The sequence below is a fragment of the Enhydra lutris genome, unplaced genomic scaffold, assembly GCF_002288905.1.
Source record: "Enhydra lutris kenyoni isolate GAN:26980312 unplaced genomic scaffold, ASM228890v2 scaffoldscaffold77, whole genome shotgun sequence".
In the NCBI taxonomy this organism is placed as follows: domain Eukaryota; kingdom Metazoa; phylum Chordata; class Mammalia; order Carnivora; family Mustelidae; genus Enhydra; species Enhydra lutris.
In genome coordinates this window covers 1516557-1531247 of record NW_019154161.1, presented here as the reverse complement: position 1 = coordinate 1531247, position 14691 = coordinate 1516557, and the positions used below count along the sequence as shown (strand labels likewise).

The window sequence follows — 14691 nt, the reverse complement described above, 5'->3', positions numbered from 1 at the left end:
CATAAGCTGGAAGAAATATATACAAATATATATATATATATATATATATATATATATATATATATATCCCTGAAACGGGGCTTGAAATTAGACTATAAAAAGAATTATTACCAGTTAATAACACAATAACCTAACTTTTTAAATGAGGAAAATGACTTAATCATATATTTCACAAAAGAAGAGATTCAAATGGCCAGTAGGTAAATGAAACGTGGTCAACACTGCTGGACATCAAGGAAATGAAATTCACCACAATGAGATGCCCTTTCACATCTGTCAAAATGGCTGAAATCAAAAAGCCCGAGCACACCAAATGTTGGAGAGGGTGTGGAGGAATTAGAACTCTTGTATATTTCTGGTGGGATATAAATTGTACAACTATGGGTTCTGTACAACGGTGTGGTGTTCTGTACAATGGTCACAATTTCTGTGACCCAGAAATTCCATCTGTAATTTTTACTCAAGAAGAATGAAAACAAAGGTCCACACAAACATTTGTACATAAACATTTATAGCAGCATTACTCATAATAACCAAAGGTAGAAACAACTCAAATGCCCATCATCATCAACAACTACAATAACAACAACAACCCAGATGCCCATCAACAAGTAAATGGATAACCAAAGTGTTACAGCATACAAACAACAGAATACTAGTAAAATGTCTATACTGCCTAGAGCAATCGATACTTTTAATGCCATTCCGATTAAAATTCCACCGGTATTTTTCAAAGAGCTGGAGCAAATAATCCAAAAATTTGTATGGAATCAGAAGAGACCCCGAATCGCTAAGGAAATGTTGAAAAACAAAAATAAAACTGGGGGCATCACGTTACCTGATTTCAAGCTTTACTACAAAGCTGTGATCACCAAGACAGCATGGTACTGGCATAAAAACAGACACATAGACCAGTAGAACAGAGTAGAGAGCCCAGATATTCCTCAAAATAAAAGAATGAACAGTTGGCCCATGTAAAAACATGAATGAATTTCAAAAACATGTTGAGTGAAAGAAGCCAGAAACAAAAGAATATACTCTATAATGCCACTTAGATGAAGTTCAAGTACAGATGAAACTAATCTATTGGGACAGAAATTCAACAAAAGGAGCTGCCTCTGTTTGGGGGTGTGTGGCTGGGGGATAACTTAAATAGTGCACAAGGACACTTTCTGGGATGCAGAAAACATCCCATATCTTGATTGAGATAGTAGTTATATGAGTGTATGTATTTATCAAAACTCATTGACTTATTCATGTAAGATTTCTGCATTTTACTGTATATAGATCTACCTTTGACAAAAAATAATAAAAATTTTTTAACAATAATGAAAAGGCTTTAGGTAAAATTCAACAGTCTTACTTAAGATTGTAAGGTGGGGAGGGGCACCTGGCGGGCTGAGTCCTTAAGCATCTGCCTTCCACTCAGGTCATGATCCGAGGGTCCTTGGATGGAGCTGCTACATTGGGCTCCTTGCTCAGTGGGAAGCCTGTTTCTCCCTCTCCCACTCCCCCTGCTTGTGTTCCATCTCTCACTCTTTCTCTCTCTCTCTCTGTCAAATAAATAAATAAAATATTAATTTAAAAAAAAAAGACTGTAAGGCGGGGAAATACAGGTTCAGATATAGAAATAGTAAAATGCCCACCTCTGCTGATGGGTACATGCAGTGGTTAACTCAGGATGTGTTTGGTTTTCTTTCATTCAGATGAGGTGGTTTTGGAAATATCTGTGAATCTATGCATTTTGATCCATAGATCTAGTGGTTAAGTAAGTGACCACAGAGACAATGCAAAAAAGAAATTCGTGGGCAGAATATAAAGAAATGGCACCGAGATGCATAAAAGCATGCACATACCTATTTTCAATCTGCCCGCACACCTCGAAGTTGATTCAGAAGACAGTGCTGGTCAGCCCATCTGAGGATGAGCTGTTAGCAGGGGAAATGGGGCGGGAGGTGCTGAAAACTCTAGCTGGCTCTTCCTGCAGGCAATGTTTTAACTTTATTGGGTTTTAGTAGAGCAGAGTGGCACAGTGAAGATTGCTGGGTCCATAACTTTATTGTGTTTTTTTTTTCCCTGATTATAAAAACAGTTTATACATTTTGTGAGGGGAAAAAAAAACCACTTTGGAACATATAGTAAAGTGCAAAGAAGGAAATTAAGAGATAAGACTGTTAATAGTTAATGTTTTCCATATTTTTGTACAGGGGTGTATATATGTGTATACACACACATACATGTGTATGTATGCACATATATAAGTATATGTGTGTGTATACATACAACTGTAGTCAGCTAATCTCCCCTCTTCATAACGATGGTCCTACCAGGTGCAGTTTTACATTATACATTTCTAACAATGAGTTGTAAGCATTTCCTGCATCAGTGAGCACCTTTCTCCAGCGTGGTTTCTAACCATGACAGATTAGCGCAAACTGCGCTGTGTGCATTTAAGCCATTCCTGGTTGTTGGGCTTATAGGTTGTTCAGTTTCCCCATCACTGGCAATGGTCATTTTTGCATCTTCTCTGGTGGTGCCATGGCATCAAGCTAAGAGAAGGGAGAAGTCAGAAGCGGGTTTGCTTGTGGAGAGGAGGCCTCAGAATTAGAGCGCAGGGCTCCGCGTATGACCCCTCCAGCCTACTTTCCATTGGTTGGCTCTGATTGGCAGATGGAGCAGCCAATGGCCGCTCTTCCCTTGACATCACCCCCACCCTGTCCTAGGTGGGGACTCCAGACTTGCTCCTAGAGTCTCCATCTCCCAGCCTCAGTGTGACTGGGCTGGTTCCTTCTCTTGACTCTCTCCTCCAGTTAGACCCTGTTCCCTCTCCAGCCTAGCCCATCCCTCTGGGGACTCTCAGTGCTTCTCCCTCGCTTCCACCTCACCTTTTTGCCCATTTGGTCTTGTCCTCATGTTCTAAGGCGGACACTGGGTAACCGGGGCTGCCTGCGGGGAGAAATCAGAGAAGATGTCATGTTTCAGGTCCTTAGGGAACAGAATTCCAGAGAATCCTGGGGAGATGAAGGGTCAGCTTCTTCTTTCCAAGCCCTCCTTGTGAAGGACCTCAGGAGTGGCAGGGGATGAATCTGGGAGCTTAACCTCTGCACTGAGAGTCCTCCACATTCCCCATATGTTTTAGCATTTCTGATGTCTTAAGGTCACTGGAGGAAGATGCCCTGGGGCAGCAAATGCGGTGAGGGAAAAGAGACTGTGTGTACCTGGGGAAGAAGCTGGCACTACCTGGGCTAATTCCTAGTGATAATAATAGTAAGTTATTTCACACCTGTTATATACCAGACACTAGAGTAGATGATTTATAGAAATTATACTGAATCCTCTCAACAGTCACACAAAGTAGAAACTTTAACCCTGTTTTGTGAATGAAGAAACAGGACTTCAGAGAGGTGAAAAAGCTTGCCTAAAGTCACACAGCTAGAAAATGACAGAAGCTTGTTCTGAACCTGGCCTTTCTGATTCCCAGCTCCCTGCTCTCATGCATTCCAGACTGGAGATTTGAGACCAAGGAGAATGTGGCACCTCTAAGGAGAATGGGGCAGTGGAGATGTTCGGTTCACTCCTGGCTATGAGGAGGGGGTTATGCCTGGCTAGATTGCATCTTTCAGGCTGTAGAAGAAAAAGTAACCTAGATATCCTGGAACTACTCTTAAACTCCCTAGAGTTTATCATGACTAGTTTGGAAAAGTACATAAAGCACATTGAATGATGATGCTATCAGTAATAATACTTGAGATTTTATTCAGTGCTTACTATGTGCCAAGCTTTGTTCCAAGCTATTTGTCAGTGACACTGACTTTATCCCCATAGCAGATATCCCTGTGAGGTCAATACCAGTATTACTCCCATTTTACACATGGCAAACTGAAGCACAAATGGGCTAACTGTCACACCGACAGTCAATACTTTAAGCTTCTTGCTGGACCATGCAATGATCACATATAGGTTCCATATCAAAATACTAAAATGATTTGAAAAAAGAATGTATTTTCTAAAATCATCACTATCATCACCACAATCAATACCACTGCCACCACAATCACTACCACCACCATCACCACCATTACCACCACCACCACCATCATCACCATCAACATCACCACATCACCACCACCACCACCATCATCACCACCACCATATCACCACCACCATCACCACCATCACCACCACCACCATCACCCCCATCATCACCATCACCACCATCACCCCCATCATCACCATCACCACCACCACCCCCATCACCACCCCCATCATCACCATCACCACTATCACCACCACCACCACAATCATCACTAACATCACCATCACCACCATCACCATCACCACCCCCATCACCACCACAACCACTACTACTTTAGCATCACCAAGATCATCAGCACCAGCATCACCATCATCTCCATCATCACTGCTTTCTTTAACATCTACTGCAATGGTTCTCAGTCAAGGCAATGTTGTCCTCAAGACCTTTCTAATACTTAGAGCCATTTTTGGTGGACTAAACTTAGACTGATAGAGGTTATTGCTGCTGGTATCAAGTGGGTAGAGGCCAGGGGTGCTGCTAAGCATGCTACAATGTGCAGGATAGCCTTACCCCATCCCTGAAATAATTATCTGACCCCAAATATTGATAGTGCTAAGCTCGAGAAATTCTGATCTACTCTGTACCAAGAATGCTGCTAATTGTTTTATCCTCCAAGAATTGTGTCTAGTCCCCATATCTCCCTTCAGGGCAGATGTTACCCTTCACATCCTCCAGATGGGTGAAGAGGACCTGAATGGATTATGATCTACTCAAGGCCACCTAGACAGCTAAAGTCAGAGCTGAGATTGAAACCCAGATTAGAATCTTCCCTCTGACCAGTCTCCTCCCCTGCAGTTGACTCTACTACCTGTTTCCCTAACTTCATTTGGTAACTAGCAACTACCATGTTCCAGACATATGCTCGATGCTTGGCACCCACCCTGCTCATTCTCATGGTTGCCTCTCTAGGTGGACCTCCATATCAACATCATAAACACAAAGAAACTGGGATGAAAGGAAGTCGCTAAGTGAAACCTCATCGCTATATGGAGGCATGACTGTCTCTGCATTCTCCGTCTCTGTCAGTGGCTTCTAGTCCATGACCTATCTATCTGCCTCCAATGATTCCTGACAACACATTCCTAGCTTGTCCCTTCCCTTCCTGGCTTTGCCTTCCCTTCTTAAGGAAGTGTTCTTGAGACCCATTCCCCAGCCAGCACCCCACCCTTGACCCAGGGCAAGAGGCACCTGGTGGAGAAATGGCTGATCAAGGCGTAAATCAGGATTCCACAGAATTAGACGCTGCCCAGGACTGTGAACACAATGAGCCACACCACTTTGGCTCCTGAGATGTAGAAACCTTTGTTCACAACAGGAGTTGTGTCCCCTGGAGGAGAGGATACAAGGGAGTCAGGGACAACATCATTCAACATTTTGCTCACGCACACATCTATTCTTCAGAGATTTACCAGCATCTGCTATGTTCCAAATGTTAGGAATTCAGTAGCGACATTCCAGCTGGAAAGCGGACAATTGACAATTAGGCAAAAAAATGTCTAATATCATTGCAGGAGGCAGGAAGATCTCCAAAAAAGAATAAACCCACTCTAGAGGGTAGAGAGTGACAGGGTTGGGGGTGTTGATTACACAGGGTCATTAACTAACTCATTGCATAGGTATTTGCTGAGCACCAACCACGTGCCAGGCACAGTGTTAAGCACTGGGGACAAGTGGTGAGCAAACAGCATTCCCAGCCTCTGTCCTTCCGGAGCTCACAGTCTGGTGGAGTTAGAAAGGTGTGGATCAGTCAGTGCATTCACTGTCGGTCTGTCATGTCTGGTGCATAGCAGGTGCTTAGTAAATAGTATGGAGTGACCAGAATAAATGTCTCCAGCCCACATTCAGTGTTTGTGGCTCTCTCTGGGACAAGCCAGGCTGATGGCTTCTCATGCACTATCTGATTTAATTCTGCCAGAAGCCCTGTCATACAGGGACCCTTTTTATCTCTACACTACAGATAGGGAAACTGAGGCTCAGGAGGTACTCTTCCCATTTACAGATTCATTCTCAAGCCATATTCCAAATACCACATCCACAACGGATCCCTGCTTCCTCCGCACCACCACCTGCTCTAGCCTTTCCACTTTCTCTTCCGAGCAACCGAGTAAAACAGCTGAGGATATAGGCTGTGAGGCCGGACTACCAGAATTTGAGCACTGCCTCCTCTGTTGATTGGAACTGGAACCTGGAAAAAAGCACTCAAACTTCCCACAGCTCAGTTCTCTTCTCTGTAAGTGGAGGTGGTGTTCACAACAGTCACTTCCTCTGCAGTGAGACTATGAGGGTTGCACAGATTAGAAGAGGGGCTGGCACATAGTAAGTGCTCATTTGATGTTGGCTGACCAGCTCTCCCTGGGACTCACTCTTGCTCTAATCTGAGGTCCTTGAGGGCTTCATGGAGGGGGGCAGCTTTGGACTTGGACCTCAGAGGACAGGACGGGGTGGGGTTGGATTTTACCCAACCATCGTGAGCATGGCTTTGCAGGGTGGGGATGGCATTCATGATGATGGGCACTGCCTAGGCAAAAGCACAGAGATGGGAAGATTTGGGGAACATGAGCCTCAGAGGTGGGCTACTGTACTTACGGGACAGTTGGATCTGGAATTCCCTTTACAAGGTCAGCTGGATCACAGGGTTCGCCACGATGCATCTGTATTTGCCCATCTGGTCCCAGGTCAGACTTTGGAGAGTGACGCTTGCCTCCGAGAAGCTCAGGAGAGAGCCATTGTGGATCCACTGGTACATGGGACTGGGTTTGGAAATGGCATCACACTCCATCATCACCTGGGAGCTGATCTTAGCAGACAGGACGCCTTTGGAGGTAATGGGACTGGTACTCAGCCGCACATTGTCTGTCCCATCTGCAGAGATGGCAGGAGACCCGGAGCTATGTTTCTGACCCCTTGGGGTCCTGTCTCCTTCCCTCAATCCACACACAGTCCTCCCCGACCAGAAGGTGCTCCCACGTTGCACCCCAAGTATCCCCTAGATCCAACACATGCAAGGTAGCTGTGCCAACAACATGACTATAATTATAACATCTTCCATTTCAAGCATCTATTATGAGTCAGTCCCATGACAGACCTTCACATCATGATAAAATAGGAGTAGAAGTAATATATCAGGCCCCCTGAATGTTGGGCTCTGTTCTAAACACTTTATAGGTTCATACATTTGCTTAATCCCCATAACAACCCATGAGTTAATTTTATAGATGAGGCAAATGGGGTTCCCAAAGAGAGGATTAGGGATTTCATAGTATCCTCCTGATCCACAAATGGACTAAGCAAATTCCCCTATGGCCTGGGAGGAATCTCCCTGCAGAAGCAGATCCTAGGTCCTGGTTCTTGACCGCAAACCTGCAGCCAGAAGCCGTGTATGGAGGTCAGAAACTGTCTGCTCTGTGACCACTTTATCTCCATGATTGCCAGAGCATGCTTGTTAGGAAATCTGATGGACTTCGTGTGGTTCTAGATTTAGATGTGAAAACCATTCAAGACTTGTGCTTTTTCACAGTCTGAAGATGTGAAAGAGTTTGGTAAATGTGAAAAAGTCCCTGAACATTGTAAAGATCCAAGGTTCATTGTATTTATAAGACGATGTCTTCAATTTACGAGACCCGTTTGATATTTCGGGGAAGTCCGGCTGGATTGCGTACTTGTGTTGGTGGGTGGTTGAAGGATCATGGAGAAAAGAGAATGCATGAAACGTGTCATTTAGCTTTAAAATCAAACTGTTTAAGGGAGTATAGCCAGTTCAATCTGAGTAAAAGGAAAAGTGAAGGTGATTTTACTAAATTTAGAAAACCAGAATAAAAAGACCAATGTATCTGAAGGCTCAAGGGAACATGGGATTTGAATATTTAACAAGTTGAATGACATTTTTAAGAAACTATTTGTTGTAAGAAGTCCTGTCTTTACAAAAGCCATATCTGAACAAATTTGCACTCTTTCTAATCTGAGGAGTAGCAAGCTGGGTCCCCATTTTAAATAGCAGATCATTCTGTGCCCTGAGGGTGATTCTAAGTCCAGAGAGCTGAGATTCAAACCCAGATCCAGCTGACTGGGGGCTGACTCATGGTGTTTCCTCTCCCTGGTTCTGCATATATTATTGCTACATCCCCGGGTGGCCCTAAGCCCACCCCCAGCATTACTCCAGGGCCCCAGACCACTCACAGGCCACAGTCAGAGAGATAATTTTACTATACTGAGGAATCTCCAGGATGCTGTCTATCTCGCAGTGAAGTGTTCTGTCATAGCGGCTGACTCTGTGAATGACAAGGGTCTTGAGGTCCGGGGAGATTGTCATCCGGTCACTGCTGGACACCAGTGTAAAATCCACATACCACTTGACAGTGGTGGCATTGGTGTAGAAAATGGCAGCCACAGAATCCATGTCTTCTATAAGAGAGGTGGCGTTGGCCCAGATGTCTGGCTTGCCTTCCACATCTAAGGGAAGCAGGAAGAAGACATTAGGGGTGGGGTCTGCCTCCCCAAGCTCTGCTTGGGGGAGAAACCCCGAAAGGGCTTCCGGGGTAGGTTGGTGAGAAGCCAAGAGTTGCAAGATGGGGTCTGAGGTCTTGGCAGGGGAGCAGCCCTAGAGCTGTGAGGGACAGAAAAGTAGGGAGTGGGCACAAATGGTTGAGGTGTGGACACTAGCCTGAGCCTGCCATCCTAGGTGTGGAGTCATCACTGTGCATCCACTGCAGTAATGGTGAGTTCTTGGGATAGATGTGTGGCCTAATGGTTGTTTCTGAACCCAGGACCTAAAACAAGAACACCCCCAACTGAGGAGCCATGGGTAGAATTCAATGTGACAGGTGATGTTTGAACTCTGTATAATAATTGCTCCCTTTATCTGAGTCCCATTCACTTTATAGTTACTTACAGATTATTTACAGTTACTTATACCTACAGATACTCCCTCCAACCTTACAAAAGACAGAAGAGATACTATCCCCATTCTACAGATGAGGAAACAGAACACCACAGAGGGAAGATGAAGGCTCAAGGCCATGGGACATATACATAGTCAGAGGTAAACACAGGACTTCCTATCTCCAAATCCCCACTCTACCCACCCAGCCCTGTGGAGCCCCCAGGAGCTGTCTATAGTAGACAGAATTCCAAGACAGCCTCATGACTTCCAGCCTGTATAGTCCCTGCCCCTCAAATGTGGGTAGAGCCCATGACGTCCTTCTAAACTAAACAATACAGCAAAAGTGATGGACTGTCATTCCAGTCGTTACCCTTATGTCATATAAGACTCCTTCTTAACAGAGTTAAAACTTCTGAACAGAGTCTCCCTCTCCCAGAGAGGCAGAATTCAGTTGACCTTGAAGAACCAAAGAGTTGTGATGTGACATGCCCATGGACAGAGCCACACGTGAGACCACAGCCCCAACTCAACACCTTGTGAGTCTCAGAGCACAGCACTTGCCAGACTTGCCAGACGGGGATGTGTGCTAGTAAATGGGTGTTGTCTAAGACTGCCACTTGTGGCTCTTTGTTACGCAGCAGAACTAACGGATACCCTGAGAGTGAAACTGGAACCCTTGAAGGAAACCAGTGGCCCTTCTCAGCGGGAGAAGCTGGACTACATCTGCCAAGTCTCCCCCTGTCACCTGCGGGTGGAGGACACTTGGACAGTTGGACAGTATGATCTCCCAGGGACCTCACTCCCAAAGCCCCCAGGTCTGGAAATGGGCAACCTGCCAACTCACCTTGTATTTCAAGCCAGCCGGTTGCTGTCTGGGTCCCATTGCCAGTGTCCACCCTCACAGTGTAGTTCCCTGTGTCATTTAATGCAGATCGCCTGATCATCAGGTCACCTAACGTGGTCACATTCTCCCGGCCTCTGTACATGGGCCCAGTCTGCCAGGAATTGGAGGGAGGTTTGTAGCTGACGATCATATTGTCCTCAGTGTCATTTGCACCACGGTGCCAGCTGAATTCTAGAGCATCTTCAGTGGCATTCTCGAGGACGATGATGGTCCGAAGTCCCTTGAACCCTAAGAGTGACTCTGGGCTGATGTAGATTTGGCCAGAGGCTTGGTGGGTCCCCCAGGCCAGTAGACTGGCTGGAGAAGACAAACAGAACCCATGTACATGAGAGAGAGAGAGAGAGAGAGAGAGAGAGAGAAAAGAGAGATTGATTTACACTGCCCAGGAAATGATCTCCAGGGACACTGGTGAACGTGCCATGGGTTTCTAGCTCCCCAGCCTGTCCTCCCCTCTCCACCCCCTCAGCCCCTGTCCTGGTCCATTCCTTCCTTACCCTCTTCCAGCCTGGTTTCCTCCTTGGACACTCAGTCTTCAACCCATCCTCATATGACGGTTATGTGGATCCTTACAAAGCCCCAGTTGTGACCCTGCTCTCTTAGGTAACTTCTGTAGTTCCCCAGCACTCCATGAATAAAGTTAAAACTCAACATGGCTTATGAGCCACTCTTAGAAAGAGCTGGTCTTTAGGACTCATCTAGCCTCCTTTTGGATCATACCTACCCCACCCCATTACCCCATGAACCCCCTTATTCAGTAATTCATTCATGCATGCATTTCTGCATTCATTTATCAGAAGACACAGTATCTGTACTGTGTTCCCCAGACATAAACGGCTCTCTTGTTACACCACACTCTCTCCTGACTTTGGGCTTTCACACATGCTGTTCCCTGTTTCTGACACACAGATCTCATTCCCTCCTTCCCAGCCCCCTATCAACTCACTTCTACTCAGCCTTCACTTCTTAGCTTTGATGTCCCCCTGCTCCCCAGTCTGGGTCAGATGGCCCCCTGGGGCTCCCCCAGCCTCCTGGGCCCCCTCATCCCCATCCCCAACACTCTGGGTCACCAGAGTCTGGAGATAGATCTTCATCACACTGGACACCACATCACAGGGTCCCTGATCATGGGGCAGAACCCAGTGGGAGAGCTCAGTTGATAGGTGGGTGGCTGAAGTCCTCCAAGACTGTCTACACGTGCCTTTGACTTAGCATCTAAATTCTGTGGAGTGCACATGAATGTGGATGAAGATCTGTCGTCCTAAGACATGGAGATCTCCTGTCTGTGTACCCTAAGCCTTGACTCCATGGAGGAGGCAAATACCCCTGAGATCCCCTGCTCCAGGCCTCCAGGTGTAGATACTGGTGGTGTTTGAGGACAGGACACAGGGTGGCCAGTGAGACATGACAGTTGTCCCTGTCATGGGGATTCAGAGGGTCCTAGAAGGAAGTGAGAGATTGGGAAGGAGTCCAGCTGGAGAGGTAGGGGAGGGGATCTGGGCAGACTAGGAACCCAGGGGAGGTGATTTCCAGCAATCACAGGAGGGGGTCCAAGTTCATCACTCCTGGGGGTGAATGGGGATGAACATTCTGTGTGTATGCATATGTGAGTAAGAGAGAGAGAGTGTGTGTGTCTATGGGTGAGGTAGGCCCAGGTATGTGAGCTCACGAAAGTCCTGGTGCCAGCTCTGTCCTCCTCTCCTCTAACGCTTCCCTGTCCTATGGGTTCAGGTCTCTTACCCAGGAGAACCAGCTCCCTCCAGAGTCTGCATCTGGTTCTGGAAAGGTCCATGGGTTACGCAGGTCCTCCTGGGCTAGGTGTTTGTCCAGGGACTGGGCAGCCTCCTCTGCCTCTTCACAGACCTGCATCTCTGGCTCTGAGCTGCTGGTCCCCACCTCCCTCTTGCACTCCAGTGGACTCTGAACCCCAGCCACCCAGGGCTGGGGAGGAGACGCTTGGGGAGTTGTTATCTTTATGACTCTAAGGTGCACTTAGCTTATCATGTATTCGCCTCATTTCTTTTTTTTTAGATTAGTATCCTATTCTGCCCTGGTTACAAAAAAATCTTAGGCTCACTTTTAGGAAACTGGAAAATACCGAAAAGCACAATAAATACAGGACAACAGCCTTTTTAAAATGTGGGGCAATTGTTCGTTTTTGTTTTTCCTACTCCCTGTAGATCTCACTTTTTAAATTGCATTGTCTTATTTGATGAGGGGCTGCTTTTCACTCCCTGGACACCAACAGCTTATTTTAAGTCTCTCCCCTAAAGGGTCAGCAGATCTTCTTCCACCTGGACATTTGGAGTGGCTGTGGGGCCTGCTGTTGTATGCCTGAGCCAACATGTATAAATCCCATTCTTTTGGTGTTGGATCTTTAGGTTCAGTAATAGAAGTGTTGCCAGGGCAGAGCAGAGCGTGCTCATGGAGGGCATGGCTCTGAGCACATGTGATGTATCTGCATCTGGGGACCCCACAGAGAGAAAGGGAAACATGGAGATACAGAGACCCAGGTGGGCTGGATGAGGGACTGAGAAGGCAGGGGAGCGGGCTCACCCCAGAAAGGGTCACAAATCTTTCAAGCTGGACTCGGAAGTATGTTCATCTTTCATTTTTATGACAGTAAATATGACTTTAATTGAAAAAGCAATGCATTGGCTGTAGAAATTTTGGAAAATTCTTAAGAAGGAAAAATAGAATTCATACTGTGTTAGTAATTAATTTAAATAGTTTTAAGTTGTTATGAATACTCATTTAAATAAATGTGTAAATATGTTACTATTTATAATAGATTATTTAAACAAGCAGATGAATATTTATACATTCATACATTTTTACATTTATAAATATGTAAGTAAATAAAATCCTTTTAAGTAAAGTACAAACTTATTTATCAGAATTTGATTAATACTATTGGAAAGTCACCTGTAACAGCCAGATCGCCTGGAGATACAGCCAGTGTTTTTCTTCGAAACTTTTCAGTTTTGATATGTCATATGTACTCAGGCACAGATACATATTTTTACCAAAGTGGTATCATACCGTTCAATATCCTTCTATATTCGGGCTTCTCTAATGTTAAGCCCAAGTTTAGACAGAGGTAGGTGAATGTACACCTCAGAGTTCTTATGGTTCATTCAACATCTCTGAAGTCTCCTACTGTATTCTGACAACCCATATGAATATTTGTAGCCTACTGCAAAACACATCTTTGTTGTATTTGTTATAATAGGAAAATACTATATTATGTGCCACTGAAATTGCTAAATTGGTCCTCTTCAGTATTTGAGTGTAAGTGGTGCCCGTAGAAAACACAGAGAATAGGTTTTCTGCCTGTAGCTTATCAGAAGCCCTACTTCTTGTATCGCCATTGGTCTTTTTTCATGGCTGCATACTATTCCACTGCATTGGCCATGGATCCATTTGTTCAACACATCCCCTATTTGGGAGCATTCAGATTCTTTCAATGTTTCCTCTTTTTTATACCAACAGCAGCATAACGACTTTTGCCCAGTCCCATTTTTGGAGCTAAATGGGTCCCAGAGATGGACTTTTGAGTAAAGAATTTACCTTAGCCAAAGACATATCTGACTTTGTCCTCAACTCCTGGAAGAAATGCCTAAATCCTTTGAATGCCCTGCCTGATAAGAGTGTCTCTATTTTCCTTGTGGGGCCTTGGAACACACTGGATATTCCACAGTAGAAATTATGATGAAGGCTTTGGGTCACATGAAATCCACTCTGCCCCTGGAGAGGCGGGAGGTCGAGGTCAGCTATGTGAGCAGTGAATCATAACTGAGTGAAAGAGTCCCAATAAAAACTCTGATGACCAGTCTCAGGTGAGCTTCCCTGGTCAGCAGACTGTCATACACTAGTGCTGGGAGGAGGTAATGCTGTCCATGACTCATGACTCCACTGGAGAGACATGTGGAAGCCCCTGGACCCTGACCATGCCCTTTCCTCCCTTTCACTGACACTGATCTGTATCCTCCAGCTGTAACCAGCCCTAACCACAAGGATAATAGCTTTTAGTGTGTTATGTGAGTCCTTCTCCTAGAAGTAGGTGGTCTTAGGTATCCTGAACTTGCAATACTGTCACAAGTGAAGGTGGTCATATGTATGGATACCCCCTAACTATGCCTCACTGTCTCCACTTGCAACGTGAGGATGTGAAACCTTTCCTCTCTATAGGACTGCTGTGAGGTTTCAATAAGGTAACATATATAAAAGACTACCAACAATGCCTCCCACACTGACCATTTCAGGACATGTTATTCCTAATGGCATAATTAGAAATCCTTTCATAATGTTTCACTAAACTTTTCGGGAAAAAAGAAACATTTTAAACTGTGTTTATAGATATTTAAAAAACACTTCGGTTGTATGACCTAATAACAAAAATCTTCACAGGTACTTAAATTATCCTATAAATCTCATTAATTAAGATCTTGTATCCTGGGGCGCCTGGGTGGCTCAGTGGGTTAAGGCCTCTGCCTTCGGCTCGGGTCATGGTCTCAGCGTTCTGGGATCGAGCCCCGCATCGGGCTCTCTGCTCGGCGGAGAGCCTGCTTCCCCCTCCCTCTCTCTCTCTGTCTGCCTCTCTGTCTACTTGTAATCTCTGTCTGTCAAATGAATAAATAAAATATTAAAAAAAAGATCTTGTATCCTTATTACCTTTTCTTTTTCCTTATTAAGGTAAAAGGGGGTTGGTTAATGGGAGGAGACCAGCAAGCTCTGGCCCAGAGGCCATCTGATTGAATCTATTTGACATCACTCGACATGAAGCATCGCTATCCAACAGAGCTTTATGCCAAG

The 14691-nt window shown here is 45.3% G+C and overlaps 1 protein-coding gene across 1 annotated transcript; it reads right to left on the bottom strand.

The window, feature by feature from the left end:
- Positions 1 to 1891: 1891 nt before the first annotated feature.
- On the bottom strand, positions 1892 to 11668 carry LOC111160577 (carcinoembryonic antigen related cell adhesion molecule 18). The gene is given in 7 exon segments (XM_022523772.1): positions 1892 to 1928; positions 2886 to 2946; positions 5262 to 5423; positions 6683 to 6958; positions 8273 to 8545; positions 9820 to 10176; positions 11617 to 11668. Coding segments are annotated over 7 exon segments (1218 nt in total).
- Positions 11669 to 14691: the final 3023 nt, after the last annotated feature.